This window comes from Quercus suber, unplaced genomic scaffold (assembly GCF_002906115.3).
Source record: "Quercus suber isolate HL8 unplaced genomic scaffold, Cork oak 2.0 scaffold_30, whole genome shotgun sequence".
NCBI lineage: Eukaryota > Viridiplantae > Streptophyta > Magnoliopsida > Fagales > Fagaceae > Quercus > Quercus suber.
The window spans coordinates 1,166,278-1,189,538 of record NW_027069495.1 but is presented as its reverse complement, the minus strand read 5'-3'; the positions used below and the strand labels follow the sequence as shown (position 1 = coordinate 1,189,538).

At 31.4% G+C, this 23,261-nt stretch overlaps 2 protein-coding genes across 2 annotated transcripts; one reads left to right on the top strand and one right to left on the bottom strand.

Annotated features, from left to right (window-relative positions):
• Positions 1-3,729: 3,729 nt before the first annotated feature.
• LOC111999640 (triose phosphate/phosphate translocator, chloroplastic) lies at positions 3,730-10,554 on the top strand. The gene is made up of 12 exons (XM_024031769.2): positions 3,730-4,544; positions 4,735-4,806; positions 5,343-5,408; positions 5,515-5,593; positions 5,673-5,793; positions 6,479-6,574; positions 6,950-7,062; positions 7,813-7,890; positions 8,000-8,116; positions 9,113-9,212; positions 9,335-9,435; positions 10,175-10,554. Exons 1-12 carry the CDS (start codon positions 4,255-4,257, stop codon positions 10,199-10,201), a joined length of 1,260 nt encoding a protein of 419 aa, XP_023887537.2. The 5' UTR covers positions 3,730-4,254; the 3' UTR covers positions 10,202-10,554.
• Positions 10,555-11,050: 496 nt separating this feature from the next.
• LOC111999639 (NAC domain-containing protein 41-like) lies at positions 11,051-12,256 on the bottom strand. The gene is made up of 2 exons (XM_024031768.2): positions 11,732-12,256; positions 11,051-11,362 (listed from the first exon to the last, which is right to left on the bottom strand). Exons 1-2 carry the CDS (start codon positions 12,254-12,256, stop codon positions 11,051-11,053), a joined length of 837 nt encoding a protein of 278 aa, XP_023887536.2.
• Positions 12,257-23,261: the final 11,005 nt, after the last annotated feature.

Genomic DNA, 23,261 nt, shown 5'->3' with positions numbered 1-23,261 from the left:
AAAAATGGACTTTTGATTGATCTCATAGTATTTTGAAATATACAAGCTTTTAAGTTTTGAGGTCTCATAAAAGCTTTTGATTTTAAATTATTTTTTATACCTAAATCCATTAGAATCTTGCAAAGTGATAGTTTCTTAAAATGCCACAATCATAATAAATACATATATTAATAATTATCATAATTATTAAATTTTATATATAGACTAATAAATGCCACAAACATAATAAATACTTGTTAATATTTACCATTATTACCAAATTTCATATTTAGACTAATAAATTCTTATTGATATTACAATAATTATCAAATTCATATTTGGACAAAAAATAAAAGAGAGAGAAAATCATATTATGCTAAAAATTCTGGATTTAGATCTTTTAGATTTCTTAGGGTACTTTACCAAATAAATTTTCTTAAATCTTAACTATTCTTTAATGATTTAATAGTCTAGATTTTTCTTTGTCAGTATTTCACTAACAATAATTTTAATTTTTTTGTTTGCAACATTATTTTATTATTTTAAGAATATTGTTAGCAGAATACTGATGTAGGGTTGATAGGTCCAAAAGTATATGTTGGGTCTTGGGCCTTGTCTAAGGATGCTTAGTGGTTCGAGGACAGATAAACAGTAATGAAGATATGAGACTCAGAACTCCTTAAGCGAGCTACGATTGGGCAGGCTGGGGAAGGTAGGCCGAGGAGTAGTTTCTCCTCAGCTAAACGAAGCAGAGGTCAAAAAGTGTCTTCCAAAGTGACGTTCCAGGAAGTTCTATTGATAATGATATACATTTTGAACGTATAAGACAAGTGAGAGCTGGGAAATATTTAAGGGAAAGCTGCTACCACCGCATTGAATGCTTTGCAGCTAACTCTTTGGCTGCATTAATGAGGAAGTGATACTTGAATATTAGTTTTCAGTCTTGTAACTACTCCCTAAAGATTTCAAGAAGGTGCTGATGTGACAATGATCAATACCAACAGTCTAATTTACACGTGGAGGGCAAAGATGAAAGAGAAAAGATAGTATAAAATAGAAGGGAGGCCCTAAGAGAAAGGAATTGAGAAAGTAAGAGAAAAATACTGAAGCAATCAAGAGTTGAACTTGTAATCAAACTTGAGAGTAATATATAAAAACTGATCTCCTCAAATTGTGCCGAGAACGATTTTCTTTAGATTAAACCAATCTATCTTTATTTTCTTATCATCTGGATCCACTTTACTTGTTGTCTAACTCATTAAAGCCTAATTTTTCAACCTACTCTCTACAAATTCATTGTATTGGGCTTTTTGGGCCTAGGTTCATCCATCCTTTGGGTTTGGGAGTCAAATTGCATCCTTACAGCTGACATAGCAGAATCTAGACTATTAAATCATTTAAGTGTAGTTAGTATATAAGGAAATCTATTGATAGAGTATCCTAGAAAATCTAAAGGACTTGAATCCAAAAATTCTAGTACATTGTACAGGGTACCGATTAGATCAATTTTATATATGAATGTTTCAACTAGTTAAAGGCTGTAGTTTTGTATTAAGGTGTTGTAGATTTCCATGTTTTATGAAGGAAGAGAAGTCTTTGGACCAAGTATTAGATTTACAGACTCCAATTAAGCCTCTTGCAAACCAAAACAAAAAGAAAAGAAAAAAAAAAGTCTTACAATTGTTTTCAAGAATACATCCTTTTCTTGGCTAGTTATAGGTAGCAATAGAAATGAAGTCCATGATAGCAACAGTCACAACTGGCACAGTTTTCTTATCACTTTCTCATTTATGGCCTTGAAAGTTGAAATCTCATCATCTCAATAATGCAAATGTTTGTATAATAAGGATAAGAATGATGACAAATTGACAATGACCACCAGCCACCAGGGCATGCTAATTACGCTAGCTGACAATGCCAACAGCATGGCCATCCATTGCATGCGTCAAGCATCACAGGCCCTTTTATTATTATTACTATAATAATACAGTAAAGGCTTTGTAAACCCATATAATAAAATATTGTGATCTAATTAACTGAATAACTAACTTTCAAAAGTTGTAACCAACACTTGGAAATGTCAGCATGGGCCAACATATTTTCCTCAACCCAATCTCCAACTAAGGTTCAATTCATATCTTCTAATATCTATTTTCCTAGCAATTGTTGATTAGTTCTGCTACCTGGCCATAAAGCATTTCAACTAATTATTTAACAAAAGGGCTTTGGCTTGTGTGATATGTCCTCTAGAAAGCATGGACCGAGACTTGTACAAGTATGAGTACGACGTGACGACACGAATAATTTTTAGAAAATTATAACATAAAATGGCCGGAATGACATGAGTATAACATATTAAATGAACTGTTTGTGCTTCTAAGTATATCCATTTAGAACTCCAATACACTTCATAGGACATAAACATAACACGTGTCTAAAATTGACCTTATATTGTCCATACACTAAAGTACTCAACAAAAGCCTTGCCTTTCCGAAAGAATACTACTTTTTTCTACTTTCTTTAAGCAAAAATCAAGATCAGATTCTTAGAAAAGCAATTCATGATGTTATATTCAACAATAATGGAGGTGCTATGTTTGGCATCAAAATTATTTTATTGGAATAACTTTTCTAGTCCAATGGCTCATAAACTTCTGTGGAGTTGAAATGAGTAATGACATTATGTGTCTGTTTGGCAAATATTATTTTTGTTAACTTATTTTGTTATTCAGCTTATTTTTTCTACTATTCATGACTCATAAAATTCTGATGATTGATGACAAGGACTGAGTTGTGTGATAGAGACATTGCCTTTGGTGGGAACCCAAAATGTCTATTTGCAATTGATGAATCATTAGCCAAAAGGTCAACCCTGCAAGAGACAACAATGCCTCTTGTGCGTTCTGAAAACGCATTAAATCTTTTAATTATAAAATGCTTAAGAAAAATCTTTTCCATTATAAAATAAAATAGAAGAGTTTTTTTTTTTTTTTTAATGGGGAAAATAGAAGAGTGTTTGATAAATCATTTATAAACTCAAAATTCATGATTCATTTGTCAAATATGATGTGAAATTCTATATCCACCCCCATAATACACTCGAAGAATTTAATCTAAATAAATTAGCCATTAAACCAACCTTCAAGGGTTAATTATAAACTTAATGAAACTTAAATTTTGGACTTATTCAAGAGAGAATATGTCATGCATCTGATATATGTATAATTGGATGTATAAAAAAATTAGAGTAAAATACAGTTAACACCCTTGAGGTTTGAACTAATGTCTACCATAATCATAACATTTCAAAATTTAATAATTTGGCCTCTAAACCATTACTTGTTTTTCTCCTCTCTGTCACGGTGAGTAGAAGTTAAATTGATTAATTTTAAAGTATCTTGTACTTGATTGACGTTAATCCAAACTTTAAAAGTGTTAACTATATCTCCCCCCACCCCCCAAAAAAAAAAAAAAAACTTGTTACCTAACTCCTATTAAACAACGGTTCTTCACAAAACAATGAAAGGCAGATACCATTTTAAGAGGGAAATTAAAAAAACAGAAAAGAATAAAAAACAACTTCCCCATGTTACACTCACTGTGTCTGTCTCTCTCTTATTGGAAGTCCATCACCGAATGATCACTGTCCCCAACAACTCCCATACGCTGTTTGCAACTAGTACTCAAAGTTCAAAGTCTTATTTTAAGAGGGAAATTAAAAAAACAGAAAAGAATAAAAAACAACTTCCCCATGTTACACTCACTGTGTCTGTCTCTCTCTTATTGGAAGTCCATCACCGAATGATCACTGTCCCCAACAACTCCCATACGCTGTTTGCAACTAGTACTCAAAGTTCAAAGTCTTAAACTTTGATGCTTTTCATAGATTCTTGTTGTAACAGGAACTGTTTTTGAGTTTCTGTTTCACTTCCTTAAGCTTCAACTACAGTCCCTCCTTAATTTTGTCTGGTTTTTCAAACCAAAACCCATTGTTTTCTCCGAATCTAGTTCATTGCCAGAACACAAAGAAAGAAAAATCCACAACAAATAGGATTTTCTATAGTTATAATATCTACTATTTTTGTTAGTTAAAAACAAGGAAACCAAATAGTACTCTGTCTGCTTTATCCCCTGCATACAGTTTCTTATTTTCAACGCTCTTCAATTTCATTGTACTTTGTATTCTTCCAAACTCAGAAAATCCACTAAGAATTCAAGCCCCTCAAACCATTTTCCTTATCAAAATCCCATAAAGCTTGTGTCTTGTTGCAAACCATGGCTTTAGTGACCAACCCATTTCAATGTTCAATCCAAACTTCAAGATTTTCTTCACTATACTTGTCACCCAAGAAAGTTACAACTAATCATGTTGTGCTCAAGACTCGGTCACTGGGTTCAAAGTCCACATGCTTGGCATTTTCTCCACTGCCAGAGAACCAGGGACCTCAGAAACCTGTTGAATTCTCAGGCAAGGCCTTGAGATTTTCTGGTTGGAGTGAATTGTTGAGGCGGCGAGGCTCTGTTGAATTTCCGGTTGTGGCGGCCACAACCGCAGATGCTGACGGGTCTAATTCGTCACTTCAATTTTCTTTTATTTAGTACTAAAGTGTTAAAAGACTAAGTTTGGATGCTGAGAAAAATACTAAAAGAAAGGGATTCCTTTTTGTTGGTTTTTTCACATGTAGTTTTAGTAACCATATGGATTTTTATTTTGGGATCTGTATTTGGTTGATATAGTCATATTTGAAATTGCAGGTATGCCAAGCCTTCTAAGAGCTTTGCTGAGAGATATCCTGCACTGGTTACTGGTTTTTTTTTCTTTATGTGGTAAGTTATCATAGTAATTACATTTTTGTGTTAAGACTTGATACATTACTTGTTCACAATAAGTTAAAAACTTAGATGCCCAGTTGAATTTTTTTAAGGGTAATAGCCATAGTTTGGAATTAGTTGGTTGAATTTGAAACGAAGGACTCAGTTAACAGAATATGTCACAATTTTTAACTAATTCTCATGTTTTGTTTTTGGGTGAAAAAACCATACGAGGGTGCAAGGGGTCAATGCAGCCTTAAATATACATACTACTATGTTCAGAGTATATGCACATTGCAATGTACTTTTATATGTTCTTTCCTTTTCCTTTTTCACTTGAATAAAATGTATGTTGCACCCACTAATCATGTTATTTTCTTTATTCTCACTGGTTGTGCTGTCAGTTATTTACTATAAAATGCATGAATCATACATGCCCTCATAAAATGAAGGAGGAGATTTTGTAAGCTAACATTATGCTGTTCTAATTTACTAACTAAACAATTGCACTTAATCTCTAAATGTTAAACAATTCCATGTTTTCTATGCAGGTACTTCTTAAATGTCATCTTCAATATACTCAACAAGAAAGTCTACAATTATTTCCCATATCCATAGTATGCTTCTTTCACAATGCTTCATTTTCATTATATTGAAATTGTTGTGGCTTTTGAAAAATTTCATCCCCTATGACAATTTGAAAATCTTGTATGTCTTTTGCAGCTTTGTTTCTGTTGTACATCTCCTAGTTGGAGTGGTGTACTGTCTTGTTTCTTGGGGTGTTGGTCTACCAAAACGTGCTGTGAGTTTCAACTTCTGCATTGGCTATCTTCTCTTCTCTAGGTACATGCACTAATGAACTTGTCTTACCCTGTATGCAGCCAATTAATAAGGAGCTCTTGGTACTACTGACTCCAGTTGCATTCTGCCATGCCCTTGGACATGTCATGTCTAATGTATCATTCGCAGCTGTCGCAGTATCTTTCACGCACACCATTAAAGGTAGAAAATTTTGAGGAAAAAGCTTCTTTTACTAATTTCATTAGTATTTTACAGCTACTGGCCTGATGAAAGTCCTTGGACATATATTTGAGTGTGTGCATACATGTGTCTGTGTACATTTTATTTTATGATTTTTTATTTTTTTATTTTTTTATTTTTTAAGCATGAGGGTTACAATGTTTTGGTGCAAATCACCAGCATCATATGTTCAAGTTGAAAGGACTGTGTCCAGTTTTCAATTTACTAACCAGATTGGATGTTCTGCAGCTGGGGCTCTCTTACTTTGTCAAAATTAAAATTTTGTTGTGGTTCTTAACTGCCTCCTTGGCTTGATGACGGCAATGTTGTGGGTTGATTTTTGTTGGTACTCATTGGTGTATATGATCAACCATGTGTGCTTAAAGATATAATGAAAATGTATTCCTTCATAGGTTCCTATTGGTGGAAGTTCCTAAGAAAAGCAACTGCAAGTAGATATAACCACAGAAATGTTTTTTCATTGACATACATTTTAGTTTGTCTGTAACTTGCTCTTTCATTTAATTCCATTAAGCTAATCTGAATTAATATAGATGTCATGATAATGCCTCTTTCATCAATAATACTCAACACTTTTGGAAAAGGTGAGAGACAAAATTTTATGATAGTTTCTAGTTCCTAACTAGTCTTGATGTATTTTCTGCAGCCTTGGAGCCATTCTTCAATGCTGCTGCTTCTCAGTTTGTTTTAGGCCAGCAAATTCCTTTATCCCTATGGCTATCATTGGCCCCAGTTGTTATTGGTAACTCTTTTGACTCTGAAATTCTCCCTTCTATTTACTTCTCTTATTGAAAGGACAGAAGCTTGATTTCATAAAGCTGGCATGTGGGACATATTACTGATGCTGCCTGTAATCTTGTCAAGAACTAAACACATACAGAACACACACACACACACGTCACCTCTCACAGACCCGCAGAAATGGGGGTTTTGTGCACTCTCTCTATATATATATATATGTTTGTATGCAGTGCGTGAGTGCATCTATGGATATCCATCTGCAGCCAATTTCTCAACCTTGGCAATGCCAACTCACTACTTAAATCTGAATACAGTATAGAATCAGCTTTTATATTTCATCAACCACTACTGATATAGTCTGTAACTTTTATTGCAGGTGTATCAATGGCATCACTGACTGAACTTTCTTTCAATTGGACTGGTTTCATCAGTGCGATGATTTCAAACATAGCATTTACCTACAGGAGTATCTATTCAAAGAAAGCAATGGTAAGCACTTTCAGAAAACATGGTACTTGCTTAGGAATAAGTTCTGTTCTAATTTTATAAGTTCTAGAGCTTAGTTTCCAGGTTCATGTTATTGTATGCTGTTTGGCCTAGTTCATGAAGGTGGATAGTGATACAAGGGTTTTGTCTAAGAAAGCAAATGTTTTTAAGTTCTGTTGCCTATGGCATATCCTTGTGTCAAAATCTGTTGCAATCATGAATTTCTTCTGGAAAGCAAAAGGCAAGTTTAAAAAGTGTCTTTTGGATGGAACAAGTTATGTGAGCTCTAGTCAGAAATTTTCCTAAATAGAGTTATGTTTGATGTGTTAAATTACACCTTTGTAACTGCATCAGGTGACAAAGTGTTGTTGAGCTGCGTTGATTGATATCTTTAGGATTACATAGCCAGTGTTGGTTAATTGTATGTAAAACACCACGTGCTCTTGTCTCTTTCCTAGGATTATCAAACACCTTTTACAATCTTACTGTAAATGATGCAATGTAAAACAAAGTTAAGAATTTCACCTGACAGATGAGGTATTTGGAAGGGAACTATTATATTTGATTCAACCCTTAAGTACATCAAGATTTCATAATCCCAATAGCCACAACTATTTCATAAATTAGCCAACTGAGCAACTTTTGCGTGAAAAATTCTGGGATAAATTAAGTGGAGGTAATACATTTCTAGTCCTTTCTACATCCATTGACCATTAGTCCAAGTTTTCTAATTAATCCTTTTATTTTTAACAGACAGGAATGGACAGTACAAATGTGTATGCTTATATTTCAATTATTGCTCTCTTGGTTTGCATCCCGCCAGCTATAATTGTAAGTTAATTTATCATGAATATTGTATAAAATTTTGTTAATCTATTATCTCAATGTTTCAATCAAAGTTTATTACATATAACCATGGGATTACTTGGATTCCTTTCAGATTGAGGGACCCCAACTGATGCAATATGGTTTTAGGGATGCTATTGCCAAAGTGGGTTTATACAAATTCCTCTCTGATCTGTTCTGGATTGGCATGTTTTATCATCTGTACAATCAGGTATGCTATAGAACATGCCATATTCAACTGCTCCTTTAATCTAAAGGTATATGAGATCTTTGTGTTTGATATATGTTGATGTTGACTTGACCTCTCAGCCTTCCAATTTGTTTCAACCTTCATCTGGGTTTGTGATATTACCCCCTCATCAGATCATTAGTACTTGGTTTTCTTCTTACTCGGCTACTTCTTCATGACCAATCAATGTGGATATTGAAGAATGCTATCATTTGAAAAGAATTTAGTTATAAAGTAGAAAAGCTGCATCATTAAATTATGGCATTTATCTCTTCATATTCCACTGTACATAAATTTGCATTTGAATGGACCATGGATGAGTTGTTGAACATGTGCCTTTATTTGGGTTGTTTAACCGTGTACTTGTCTAGGTGTCTGATAGAAACACAGTATGACTCAATATGTCAAGCGTGATGCAGGAAAATGAACTCTAAAAATGGGACTTGTGTTTGGGAAACAAAAATAAGAATTAAAAAAGAAGAAGATAGGATCTAGGTATCAGGAAAAGCGATGAAAATAGAAAAATAGAACCTAGGTATTACCAACTAGGATTGTTTGTAATCTGCACCAAGCATGGAAGAAGCATAGGAACTTAGGAATCACCATCTAGGCTTGCTTAGAATCACCACCAAGCACTTGAAGCAAGCTTCCAACCCAAATTTTATAAAATCCATCAACTGCCTACAATAGTGAATTTTGGGCCCTTTGAATAGGATCCCAAATTACATAAAAAATGTAAACAAAGCAAATTCATAATGAGATTGCATCATATATGGATATAAAAATATAATATAATCAATGCTGAAAGCCCTCTAATAGCATCAATCACAATCAATAAAGTACAACAAAATCAATTAGCATTTAACAGTTGCAGTTTGGTATTTCTGAAACCTTTTTTGGTTCCTCTACCCCAGATAAAGTATTTTGTTGGAGCACATTCTTCTGTTTCCTAACTTCAGGTTTGAAATTACATTGCAGGTTGCTACTAACACTTTAGAACGTGTTGCACCACTTACACATGCTGTTGGAAATGTATTGAAGCGAGTTTTTGTCATTGGATTCTCTATTGTTGTATTCGGTAATTGCTCATATTGCTTATTTATGACATTTATATGCAGTGTTAAATAAGCAACTCTGAAAATTCAGTGTACTGGAAATTTTAGATTTGATGTCATATCCCTATGGTTTCAAATTTCACAGGCAATAGGATATCCACACAGACTGGAATTGGTACTATTATAGCAATTGCGGGTGTAGCCATTTATTCCCTAATAAAGGCAAACATAGAAGAGCAAAAACGGGTAATATTTCTATTCTGTTTGTGATACTTTTTCTTTATTTGTGAAATTGACTGAATTGAAAGGAAAGTTCATCCACTAATTAGGTAAAACATGGATTGTTTTTTTCTTGAGAAAACGAATGTTCTTCAGAGCATGTTTACAAAAACATGATTGTTTACTGCATAACATGAGCCATTATAGACAAATGTTATTATATTCAATAGGCATTAGGCTATGCTGCCACATTATGAAATAAAACCTAGGTATTTCACATTACTAACACTATGTTAGGGATTTATATAAAATAATAAAATGGATGGAATGGAGTGTGGTGTATTTTTTCCAATGTGTTTGGGAATTTTTAAAGAAGGAATGCGTAGAAAACAAATAGATAATTTTACTAGTATATCAATCAACTTCCAAACAGTGGATGGAATGGAAAGGATTCTTTTCATTCCATTCATTTCTATTCTTTATCTGCCTGTAAAGCAATATTCGGCTTCTGCCACCCCCAAGTTATTCTAGTACACCTTTAGGCTTTAAAGTTTAGACCCTTTTCGCAAATCAAATAATAACAATAACAATCAACACCTTTAGACCCTTCGATTTTATTTCTAAATATTTCTTTTAGCATTTGAAATGAGCATGAACTGAACTGTGATAGACCAAAATTACCATGTATCTTATCTTCAATTTTTTTTTTTTTTTGAAGAAGCTATTTTTTGACTTGGGCCTCACATATATTACTTAAAATTTTCAGAAGGCTGCAGCAACTTCCACATCATAGGGCTGCACTGTTGGATTGACTATGGAAACCCTGTATATTAATGAGGGTAGTGAGGATATTCATAAAACTTGTTTGGGGTTATATCTTTGGATTCAGACTATACAGAGCTGGTGCTGCTGTTTAAATTGGATGGTTCAAGTTTTCAAGCCTTTGGTGGATGCTTCCGTTAAAATAACAGCTCTGGGAAATAGAGAAGAATAAGATCAAAACAGAAGTTTTTTTACAAATTCTAAAAGCTCATTTTGTATTTCTATTCTTTGGACTGTTTCAAAATTGTACCATTTCAATTTTATCAGGTGTATGTTAGAAGAATGCACTGTGTTGTAATATAAAAGCTTCAATTTGGTCTCTCACACGCAACTTTGTTGGTTCATGGTTCATGTTTTAGTGGTAGGTCTTAATTTAGTGGACCCTACTTGATGACTCAGTAATTTAAGAGGAGAAAATCGATTTAAAAAAAAAAAAGGTAATTCCATATAATATATAATTAGAGCTTGATGGATTTGCAATGTCCTGAGAGGGGAATGTGGAAGCTATAGATTAAATTGCAACTGCCATTTTTTGTGTTCTTTATTAATTGATTTTGTACTCTTTGTCTTGGAAATTTCATCACAAATCGTAATGGTTAGAATTATTTGAATTATTTTTGTAACCCATTATTTTTATGTTATTGTTACGAGTATATCAAATTGTTTTGTGTTATTAATTATTATAATGAGTTTATGCAAAATAAAAATAAACAATTATACATAAAATAAAATACAACGATGTACATGGTTCGGTCTAAGGCATACATCCACAAGTAGGAGAAAGTTTTACCATCAAGATGGTAAGATTACAAAGGTTGGGTCAAGTTTTATGAATCCCATTAATTGTTATTTCTCCTAAATCTGTCATCGAATAATCTAACCAATATTCTCCTATTTGATTTGACATATCTGTACTCAGATTTTGACGGTTCAACCAATATTCTCCTATTTGATCTGGTCCACTTGAAATTTGATTGGACATGTTTGTAGTCTGATCTAGAGTATGATTTGGTATACCTATAGTATGATTTAACAGATTTGTAGTATGATCTGTCAGAGTTATACGCTGACTTGACACACTCTCTTCTTTTTTAGAATGCCTTCTGAGTCTGCAAATCACCAAGTCTCCTGTCTGCACATAAAAAATGAGAATTGAGAAAGTATTATTAAAAAATAAAGAAAACGAAGATATATGAGACACAAATAAAGAATGTAACTTTAAACCAAACCCTAAATAATATTCATAAATAAAAAATAATAATAATATAGGAAAAAAATAGAAAAGAAGATATATGAGACACAAATACAAACAAAGAAATAGAAAAATAGTATGTCAAGAATATATTTTTTTAAAAAAAGAAAAGTATGTCAAGAAACTGAACTTAAACCAAACTAATCATATGTGAAAAGACCTCACTTTAAATTATCATCTTAATCTCTAATATTCCATATTTATAAGTTTTCTAGAAAGAAAAGGAAATTAGAGATGATTAGTAAGTACCTTAGCGTGTTGTAGTAAGGACTCATCAAGGCTAATCTCATGCAATATCCATCGATAGCGGTTGTTGTTGTCGTCGTCCTTGGCCTTGGACTTGTCGGTCTTGACGTTGCTGTTCTCATAATGGTAAGTCTTTTTGACTCCGATTCTTTTTCTTTCGTTTTGGTCGACACAGTAAAAAATATTGCTGGAATTACCATCGCCTTTCCAACAACCTTTGCCGATGCTTCTCTTGCAACGATTGGACTTGGAAGAGACCCTCTTCAATCTTGTGAAGAAGAACATCTCTTCTTTGTTTCGTATACAGTTATTAGCTCTTTCCATCTTCTCCCAAATCTGCCATGGTTCTTCAGTGCCGTAAAGATCGCGTTCTGGGATTACTTCATGGCATTTACAGTCGGAAATTTCCGTGGCCTTGGGATGAAGATAGTGAGTCACTAGCACTTCGTCTAGTGGATCAAACACGAACCCGCCTGGCCATTCAAGCGTTGATGAGGATGAAGATGAAGATGATAATACAGCCTCCATTGTTTGACTCTTGCTCTCCCTTATTCTCAGCTCGTTGTGTTTCTGAAAATATGCTTTGTGTGAGTGTAGGATAGGTTTAACACAGTATTAATTTATACTGTATGTATTTTTGCAACTCCTTTTCTGTAAGGATACGGATTCCTTGCCAAAAAAGATATAAAAAAAAATGGCGCTTAAGTCGGCCCTAAATCTTAACCGACTCTAATTAGAGTTAGAAAGTATACGATTAGTCAAATATCCCACGACACAAACACTAAAACATTTTAGTCAGAAGATTGTTATCGTTCTTGGTTTCTGATGGAGAACTCTGCTTTAGTACCGTGTAGAATTGTAGATAATAAAGCGTGCGTATAGTGCCTATATTATTATTATTATTATTTTGGATCAAAATATGAGTTGAACCATGATATTGTTTAATTAAGAAATAGAAACTAAACATTCTCAAAAAAAAGAAAAAAAGAAAAAAAGAAAAAGAAATAGAAACTAAAAACCGATTGGGTTTCAATTAGTTCAATTGGTAAAGTAACTGATAGCTAAATAAGAGATTTGGAGTTCAATCCCCGCCTATACTAAAAATCGATTGGTGTCTTGGTCTGATGATAAAGAACTATCATTAAAAACGGTCGTCATAAATTAAAACTTTCTAAAACAAAAACACCATGATATTGAGAGTTAGCAAGTAGTAACACACGTGCAGCCGGACCTGTATGTCCCAAACAATTTATAGAAGGTATGATTTAACAATTTAGAAAGGTAATTGATTTTTAAAAAATAAAAAATATGGGTGAGTTTTGCCTTCTTTCCTCCACCTTTTAAAAGTCTTCCAAAAATATTGAACTAAAAAAAATTCAATCCAGTTTAAACCTTTAACTGTTTCATGACTAAAAAAAATTTATCAAGTGTGTCAAAATAACTATTTTTTTAACAAATTGCAAAATAAATTTTAATAAAAACTAAATATAAGAACTAAACTAAAACTTTTACATCTCATAAAAGAAGAAGAATGATTTTTAAACCAAAAAAATATCTACAATATAAAAAGTTAAAAAATAATATTTAAATATTAATAATGCATTAAAATTTATTCTCACCTATAGCCATGTTTTAAATGCGGCCATAGGTCCTGGTTTTAGGCCGCATTTGAAAAGTGCGGCCATAGGACCCCTCAAGCCTATAATCATGGGGTTTAGGCCACATTTACAAACGCGGCCTAAAAAAACGCTGTTATAGGCCAAATCGTCCTATGGCCACATTTTTCTGACCTAAGGCCGCGTTTTACAAACATGGCCACAGCATGTTTTTTTTTTTTTTTTTTTTTTTTTTTCGTTTTACAAACATGGCCACAGAATGTTTTTTTTTTTTTTTTTTTTTTTTGTAGTGTTAAACAAATGGGAGCCACTGGAAGCAAATGTGTCTACCGGTGTTATCTTTGGAATTTTATGTTTTCAAATAATTGATGGTCTTGATTTGCTAATAACATCAGTTATTTATTTGAGTAGTGATTATCGCTCACTCGCTAATATTGTACTGCACACTCACTATACACACTACAATGTAAATTGAAATTGTGTTTTAAAATCATGATTTCAATTATAATGGAGAAATTTTCAATATATGATTTTATTATTTCACAATTTTAACTAAAATGAAAACAATATTTCAAAGAAAGTGTGTAATAATGATTGTGTAACAATATTTTCCTTGTTTATTTTTATTTCAGCTACTGTGGTGGGATAGACAATGAGGGTAGTCACTAATAATGGTTGAAAAAATTATTCAATACCCTGATACCTGGACTCCTCTTAAGATTGATAGTAAGAGATGGTTGAGCCAAAGTATTCAACTTTAATTAGTGGGATGTACAATTATATGAGATGACAAATCATTGCTCTCTAAATACTAATAATTACTTGTAATGACAGTTGGAAGATACCCTCTTCAATCTTGGGAAGAAAAACATCTCTTCTTTGTTCCTTATACAGTTATTAGCTTTTTCCATCTTCTCCCATATCTCCCATGGTTCTTAAGTGCCGTAAAGATTGCGTTCGGAATTTCTTCAGGGCATTCACAGTAGGAAATTCCTATGGCCTTGGGATGAAGATAGTCAATCACTAGCAATTTGCCTACGGGATCAAACACAAACTCACCTGGCCATTCAAGCATTGACGACGATGAAGATAATGATGCAGCTGCCATGGTTTGATTCTTGCTCTCCGCTCGTTATGTTTGTTTCCAAAAATGTGTTTTGTGTTTGAAGGTTAATTTCATGACTCTAGAATTGTGACCATAGTACTAGAAGGAAGGGTTTATATGATAGGGTTTGGATTAGGTCCAGTGCTACCTAGTCAGATTGTGACACGTATTAAAAAATGGACACGTATTACAATCTCAACGGGTCCAGTGTTACTAAACATTGGACTCAAACTGCTCCCTATATGATAAGGCACTAACCATTGTTTAAAAAAACAAAAAAAAAAAACAAAAACTTTTCTGAAACTTAAAAACACAGTATTTATCTTTTTGCAACTCCTTTTTTCTTAACAGATTCATAATACACAAAGAATACAATTAGAAAGTATTATATATATACACGATTAGCACATATCCGACTACACAAGCCCTTAAACATTTTAGTCAGAAGATTAGATAGCTAGCTATAATTTAAGAATCCAAGAAACAATCAAGATAAACTACAATTAATATATTAATAAATTATTAAATATTTTTAAGTATTCATTTTAACATATATCAATTTAAGAACAATAAAAGATAACAAAGTGAATTCATGACTAATATATTATATTTAGAAATTTGCTAGAATACAAACCAAATAATAAAATCTAAAAGAGTAAATAAAAAATAACTAGATAAGTGTTCAATATTAAAATAAAAATGAAATAAAAGATAAGTGTCTCAACCTTGTACAATTCCCCCCCCCCAAAAAAAAGACAACTAGGACACTGTGTCCTAAATGTGTCTTGTGTTTGACACATGTATGGCATCTCAAATAAAATGTCTATGCTTTCTAGGTTTCAAGTTTTGTCCCACAAACGAACATTTAATTTGTGTTTACCTTTACCCAAAGGTAATAGGAATACAAACATATGGGACCGTTTTATTCCAAAACACGATCTTTACACATCCAACACCTTTGAAAACTTGGGAAGGATTTAGAGGGCCATATCTGGAAGAAAACTAGGAAGAGCTTGAGTTCTTCTTGACAAGGTTGAAGGGGGTCTCCTTTAATGGCTCTCGAATCAAGTGAACCGTTAGCGAAGGTTGTTAGAAAGGCAATGCTTCAAGAAAAAAGCATGCTAAGGATGTTTTGGATACAAGCATATCTACTGAAGATCAATCTTATTCCATAAGTACCAGTGGAACAAAGTTGCAGCCTAAGTTTTAGATATTAAGTGTACTGAAGAGAAAAGCGTGAATTGGAGATTCATGTTGAAACAGATCCACATCAAAGAAGTCTAAGGTTTCAGAGCTAGGTTTTATTACGAATTAAATATTCTTGACTGTAAACTTCTATTTGATATAATGGATTGTTCTTCTTCGAATTGGTCCCCCACCCCCCCCCTTCCCCCCAACAAGGATTTTTACTTTGAAACTTTCGAGTCATCATATCTATGTCTTATTTACTTTTCCACTACATGATATGATTGATTTATGTTTAACCTAATATCTACCTAATTAACTTAAGTGACAACTTAGCAGTAAAATTAGGTTAAATATTGTATGTTCATAGGTCTAAAAATTAATAGACAACAATAGTTGGATCTTGCATGAGCTTTCTTTGGATGAATCTTTTATACAAATGCTAAGGTAAACTTTCTTTTTCTTTCCTTTATTGGGGTTACTCAGTCTTTAGGTTTTTTTTTTTTTTTTTTTTTTTTTTTTTTTGCCCTATTTCTTGGTTTTAATGTTTTAAGATTACGGATCTTGCATAAAGTCATTATTGTTAGAGATACTCAAAACAATAACACAAATTAGTATAATGTTCAAGAGAATACAAACTGCTTATTTAAAAGCATAAACTGCTTCAAAATCAATACATCATCTGCATTTGCTTACATTGAAGCCTCCAAACTTTTTAAACTAAATGCTTCCCTAACTCATTCAACCAAATATCCAAACTCCAAAAATCTCTAGTTTAACAAAAAATAATGCATAAACGCTGCATTTGACTGGGAAATGAACCCAACATGGTCAAACATATTTTGCAATCTATCACATTGGTTTCTGAACTTAAATTATTCAAATAAACACAAAATGGACAAAAAATAAAGAGGATTGATTTTTATGTACTGGACTTATATTGATTTTTTTTTCTTACCCATTACAATTTGCAATTTGCAAACTTTTTTTCATTATTATTATTTATTTATTCAGAACTCATTCAATGGCTAGGTTATTAAACAGGATGTTGGTTGGTTTCTTGGATTTATTACATCCATGTAAATTTTACTAACAGATGGAATTTATGTTTAAGTGATAGAATTTAATATTTAATTTTATTAATTCCCCATTATTAAATAGGGTTTAGATTTTCAATTAATAAGCTTCTAGCTTGTACATAGTATGTTTTAACTTACTGATTGACATACTGTCACATGGTGTATGGGTCACATCCAGTCAATTTTTTTTGAAAGAAAATCCATATCTAATTCAATTTCTTAATTATAGCTACAGAAATCAATCAATTCTTCTTAATTCTTACCTTTATAAAGTAAAATTATAATTATAGCAACATAATGTGCTCGTCTTTTAGATAGAAAAAGAAGAATAAATATCCTATATATGTATAAAATTTCTTTGAGAAGAAAACATATAATTTCTATCTAATAAGATTTGAGACACATAAAAAAATAATAGTAAAATATTATTTTGGTCTCTAAACTTTACTAAAAGTTTTTTTTTTTTATCCCTAAATTTTAAAAAGTTCGTTTTTCATCCTCAAATTATTAAATTTTTTCTTTATTTTTTTGTCCCTAAACTATTGGAAAAATTAAAGTTTTTTTTTTTTTTTTTCATCCCTATTTTTCTCTCCAAACTATTAAAATAAACCTTTTACAATGTTTAAAGATGAAAAAAAAAAAAAATTTATGGTTAGAAAGAAAAACAAGGTTTTGGTAAGATTTATTAACTAAAATAATATTTTATCCATGAAAGAAACATACGAACGTACGGTAAGTCAAGAAGGTTCTAATATTCTAGATAGGTTTTTTAAAAAGGAAAGAAAAAGAAAGAAGGAAATTAGAGATGGTTAATTATAAGTATATATCTTTGTTTGTCGTATTGGCGACTTGTCAAGGCTAAGCTCATGCAAGATTCAGTGCCAATGGTGGTAGTTAAACTTGATATTGTTGATGGATCATGATTGAGTTATGGTTCTTCTCATAACATAACATAAGTCTTTTTGAGCACTCCAATTGTTTTGTTTTAAATCCTATCAAAAATATCATTGGAATTACTATCACCTCTTCAACCTTGTGAACAACATCTTCTTCCAACAATTTAATTTATAAAGGGTTTAAATATGTTTAATTAATTTTGAATATTTGTGAAACTTTTTAAATATTACTTATAAACCTAGAAATCTAGAATTATGAAGTTTTTGTAATAAAAGATTATTAAATAAATAATTTTTTTTTTTTTAAAGAAAACTTTTGCCCGTAACATGTGTGATTAGGATAATAACTTATTTGTTAGATTCTTTTTCTCAATTTATTTAGACACACCTTTTTAAAATTTCATTAAAAAAATAATTAAAGATATAAAAAGGATAACAATTAGCATACTAACTTCATGTCAATAAATACAATTTAGCTAATGAGAAAAATTCTTATCTTGTGTGAGTGTGAATGACAATTGTATGTTGCATCACATGATTCAAGTACTTAAATAAGGATCATTATACAAACAAATATTTGGCATTTTATATAACATTTATTCATAATAATTGGTATTTTACGCAAAATTTGTTCATACTATCTTTCTCTATTAACAAAAGAAGACATACTCTTTATCACTCTGAAATAGTGGAGGAAACCAAAGATTAATAACTCCTTGCATTCTTCAAATACAGCCACAGTATGAAATTTCGATCACCTTTAAATACAGAATTTAGTAACAAATAGGCGTTTTAATTTCCTGATTATATTTTTTTTAACAATCTATGTTTTTAATCCAATTTTTCTCTCTTATCCATAGGTAATGTCCAGGAGAAAGTTTTACTATAAAATGGTGAGATTACAAAGGTAGGGTTAGGTGTTATCATACACCAAAAGCCTATGTTCCCCAAATCATACACCAAAACCGAACCCTAACTGACACATTCAATCAATAAAAACAAATACAACAACAAAAGCAATGCACAATATTTAATCAGAGATTAGAAAATGAAAAATTAGGGCATCGAAAGGTTCAAACCTTGATTAAGATTGGCGAAGATGTGCGTGGAAGCTGATCTTCGCTGGTGCTACTGACCTAGCTCACCAAAATATTCCTTACTCCGATTAGAGATTCTCGCGAAAATATTTTCCATCGAACCAAACACAACCTTAATTAGAAACAACTGAACTAAATTCTCCTCTCTAGTCTGTCCACTTCAAAAACCATTCGCTTTTGCCTTTTCTAATTCTCACTTCTATTAGAGGCATTTTATCATTCAAATGGTATGGAACATTTACATGCTACACCAAACTTGGCTCATATTAAGAGTTATCTACATAGGTAATTAATTTCCATTTTCTCCAACTTTCTAGTTCAAATTTCACTCCGACTCATCAACTATACATCTTTCTTTCTCACACACAAACCAAAAAAAAAAAAAATCTCTTTCTCTCTCAACAACTCAACAAAGCAAAATTAAAAACTGAAATCAAATGACCCAAACAAATCAATCTCAAACTTTAGATTTTTTATACTCATTGTTAGAAACTTCTCCATTCTCTCCAATCAAATATTTGAAGGAGAGAGAGTGAAGGGGGATGTAGCTGCATTTTATTCTTTCAACAACATCTTGGCCATAGATATTGTATCGGGACTAAAGCAGATGACTAAAAAATTTCATTCATTGAATCAAAATTATTTATTCACAATGAATACTTTGATAGATATTTATAGCATGGTCTCACATTTGGGACACATGGCAAAAATTTAGCTCACAATTGAAATCTAATTTTGAATTTAAAAAATAATTATGGTGTGGTCCCGCATAAATCTAAACACATGATGCAAAATTAAAAGTCTAATTGGGAATTCTAATTTAATTTTCTCTCAGTTTTACCTATTATTATTATTATTATTATTATTATATAGATTTTTCATTCCATCATCTGAAAAAAATGAGAAAAATAATATGTAAATTTATTAATTCCCCATTATTAAAGAGGGTTTAGATTTTTCAATTAATTAGATTATAGCTTGAATGTAGTATGTGTTTAACTTATTGATCAATAGATCGTCATATGGTTTATGGGTCACATCTAGACAAATTTTTATTATTTATTCATTTAAAAAAAATCCTTATCTAATTAAATTTCTTAATTATAGCTACGGAAAAATCAATTAATTCTTCTTAAGTCTTACCTCTATAACATAAAATTATATTCACATATAATGGTCATCTTTTGGTAAAATACTATTTTAGTTCTTAAACTTTATCAAAAGTTTTCTTTCTTAAACTTTAAAAAGTTTGTTTTTTATGCACTTTTGGTTTTGGTGTGTAGTATTAAGCAAAAAAAAAAAAAAAAAAAAAAAAAAAAAAAAAAAAAAAAAAAAAAAAAAAAAAAAAAACAGTTTAGGCTGAGTCCCACATCGTGTGTGTGTGTTGGGGTCTGTGAGTTTATATATTGTTCTGCGGAACTAAGTGTTGCATGCACTTTTGGTTCTGGTGTGTAGTATTAAGCAAAAAAAAAGTTTGTTTTTCATCCCTGAACTAGTGAATTTTTTTTTTCTCTAAATTATTGAAAATGTTTTACTTTTTAACCTTAAATTTTACCAAAAGTTTGTTTTTTGTCCTTAAACTATTGAAAAAAAAAATATTTTTTCATCCCTATTTCTCTCTCCAAACTATTTAAAAAAATCTTTTACAAAGAAATACAAATTTTTTGATAAAATTTAGAGACCAAAAAATTATATTACCCAGTAAAGAAATGTATGAATAGTATGTCAAGAAGGTTCTAATATATATATATATATATACATATACACTAGAATTATGCCCTTGAGATGCACGGCTTAATCAAAATTCATATGTAAATAGTTTCTTATTTATTAATTTACTTAAAATTAGATAATAGAAATAAATGAATATTTTACTTTTAAGTTATATAATGAATGCAAATTGTGTGAAACTAAGGTATTATAAAATGTATGTGGGTGTGTGTGTGTGTATTGAGTTTTAAGGCTCAATTTATCATTTGGTTCCAATTAGCTTAACTGGTAAAGTCTCGGCTATGGATTTGGATCCGAACAACTTTCCTAGAATTTCTCTCTAAAAAAAAAATAGCTATCATAAACTTTATATAAAAAAAAAAAAAAACATGCAATATTATCAATGCCTTACAAAGAATAAGAAAATAAAATACAAATAAAATGTTAATTCAAGAACATGGTTTCAAATTATTGGGAAGACATCCTCTAGTAATATGTGTACATCGTTTTCATCTTTAGCAAATCTAGTTGGTTCGTTTGCTGCCTCAAGAACATCAGTTCAAATCCTATCACCAAAAAATATATAAATTAAAGCTATGCAATCTTTCACATAAATAAAAAAGAGATTGAAAGATTAAACTTGCTTAATTACCCAAGAAGATCAAACCAACCAGATATAATAAAGACCAAATAAAAAGTAACTTAAATGAAGCATCGAAAAGAAAGAAATATAAATCAACACATAAACTCAAAGTTATAGAGAAATTCCTATTAAAAAAAAAAGTTACAAAGAAGAAATTGAAAATAACAGTTACGGAGAAGAATTTGAGAGAATGAAGTCTAATATATGCAATGTTAGCAAAAAGAGTGAAGAAAAAAACAAATGATAACAACAACTAAGTTTTTGTATTTATCTAAAAAATTGATAGAGATGTATAGAAAAAAGTCAATAAGAATAAATTATAATTTTGTGTCTATCTATGAGGTGTTTTCAAAAAATTAAAAATAAAATTAAACGTTTTTTTTATTTTATAAGAAATTAAACGTATGTTTTTTATATAAGAAATTAAACATTGAAGAATTTGGATTGTAATATTAAGATTTTTAGTAAAATATAAATTACAACCTTAAACTTTCCAACTCCTTCAACGACCTTATTAATTTCAATTTGTTTAAGGAGTGTCTATGGTTTCTCCAATGTATTGAAGGAAAAAAAAAAAGCTATTTCTAGAAGAAAAAAAAGCTATTTCTAGAAGAAAAAAAAACTTAAGTTTAATTTCTTATAAACTTAATCAAGATATTATCAAAATTAATATTAAGAGGATTAGATGAAGAATTTGGATGGTAATTAAATTAAAACTTTTATCAACTTAGAAATTATAGGAAAAGAAGATAAGGACAAAAAATATATATATATTTTTTTTTGTTTAAAAATTTAATAAAATTTCTGCAATTTGGTGAAGTCACTTGGTGCAATCATAGCTTGTAAGCCCAACTTTTATTATATAGTACTAGTGTTATGCCCGTGCGATGCACGGCTTAATAGAAAAGTATATGTAAATTAAACACTTTATTTTAATAATATAATTAAATTACTTATCTTAAAAAAATTAAATTAAAAATTTTGAACTTACGAAGGAGATTTTAACTCTTTGATAGTAACACTTCACACAACTAAGGACAAATTTAATACATTGAGATGATGATTATATGAGAATAAAAATGATTACTTTAAGAAAGACAAAAGGTTAGAATGGAATAACTAATCATATAATGAATATACAACAATTTTCGTTAAAGGAAAAATTATTTAAAAAATTATAAGTAGAGTAAATAGAGAAAAATTTTATTTAAAGAATTAATTACATGGAAATTGAAAGGATATCTTTAAGAGTGAGAATTATATCTAAATTTTAAAAAAATAACCAACAAAAAAAATGAGTCTAAAATCATACATAACATTTAGAAAAAGAAAAGGAAAATAAGCATTGAAAGTTCAAAATGGGTATGAAACACCCTTGAACGTTTAGACCCCAAATAATAAAATTACCAATTCAAGCTTTATATCAAACAATTAATGTGCGGAACATGATAACAAGCTCATAACAGAATTGATAAACAATTGAAAGGAAGATGCAAACACACGGACAACACACGATGTGTTATCGAAGAGGAAACCGAAGTCCTCGGCGTAAAACCTCTCCGCCGCCCTCCAAGCGGTCAAATAATCCACTAAAGAATGTATTTGGGATACATGAACAGCAGAAGACCCTCCAAGCCTAATCTACCCAAGTACCTAAGCCCTCCAAGCTTCTTGCTCCAACGAGGTTACGCCGAACCTATTTCTTCTTTAGCTTGCCGGATTCCGCTACTTGACCATAGCATCAACCAATGTATATTGGTTCCTTTCCAAACTGCTTCCCAAAGCACCAAATAGACCTTCTTACAGACGTGGGTGTGGTGAGATAAGGGTTTGGCAAATGACCTCTCAAGGGTATGACAATGGAGAGGAAGAGAGTAGAGGAATTTGTAGAGTCTCTTTAGATGAAGATTGGGGATGACTCAATCTTGGTTTTCTTTCACAAAATTCTCTCTGAAAGCTCTCTCAATATGATGGGTATAAGGGTGTATATATAGTAGGGTGAGAAGGGAATGCAAAACATCAGTTTTTGCCAAACAGGGCAAGTTGGCGGCTTGATCTCGCGGCTTGACCAAGTCGCGAATTCAAGTCGCGACGTAACGGCCTGGCCAGACTGGAACTTTTGTCCTGTAGCATGACAGCTGGCGCGACCCTTCAGCTTCCCAGTGTGCCTCTCACGTGCCTGCCTTTCGCGACTTGTCAGTC

Bases quoted from the DNA above. Each gene is read 5' to 3' on its own strand.
- LOC111999640 (XM_024031769.2), top strand. From the start codon at position 4,255: ATGGCTTTAGTGACCAACCCATTTCAATGTTCAATCCAAACTTCAAGA. The intron at 5,594-5,672 runs GTGAGTTTCAAC...CCCTGTATGCAG, and splicing joins TTGGTCTACCAAAACGTGCT to CCAATTAATAAGGAGCTCTT. The intron at 7,063-7,812 runs GTAAGCACTTTC...TATTTTTAACAG, and splicing joins TCTATTCAAAGAAAGCAATG to ACAGGAATGGACAGTACAAA.
- LOC111999639 (XM_024031768.2), bottom strand. From the start codon at position 12,256: ATGGAGGCTGTATTATCATCTTCATCTTCATCCTCATCAACGCTTGAA. The intron at 11,363-11,731 runs GTACTTACTAAT...TTTTATGTGCAG, and splicing joins CCTTACTACAACACGCTAAG to ACAGGAGACTTGGTGATTTG.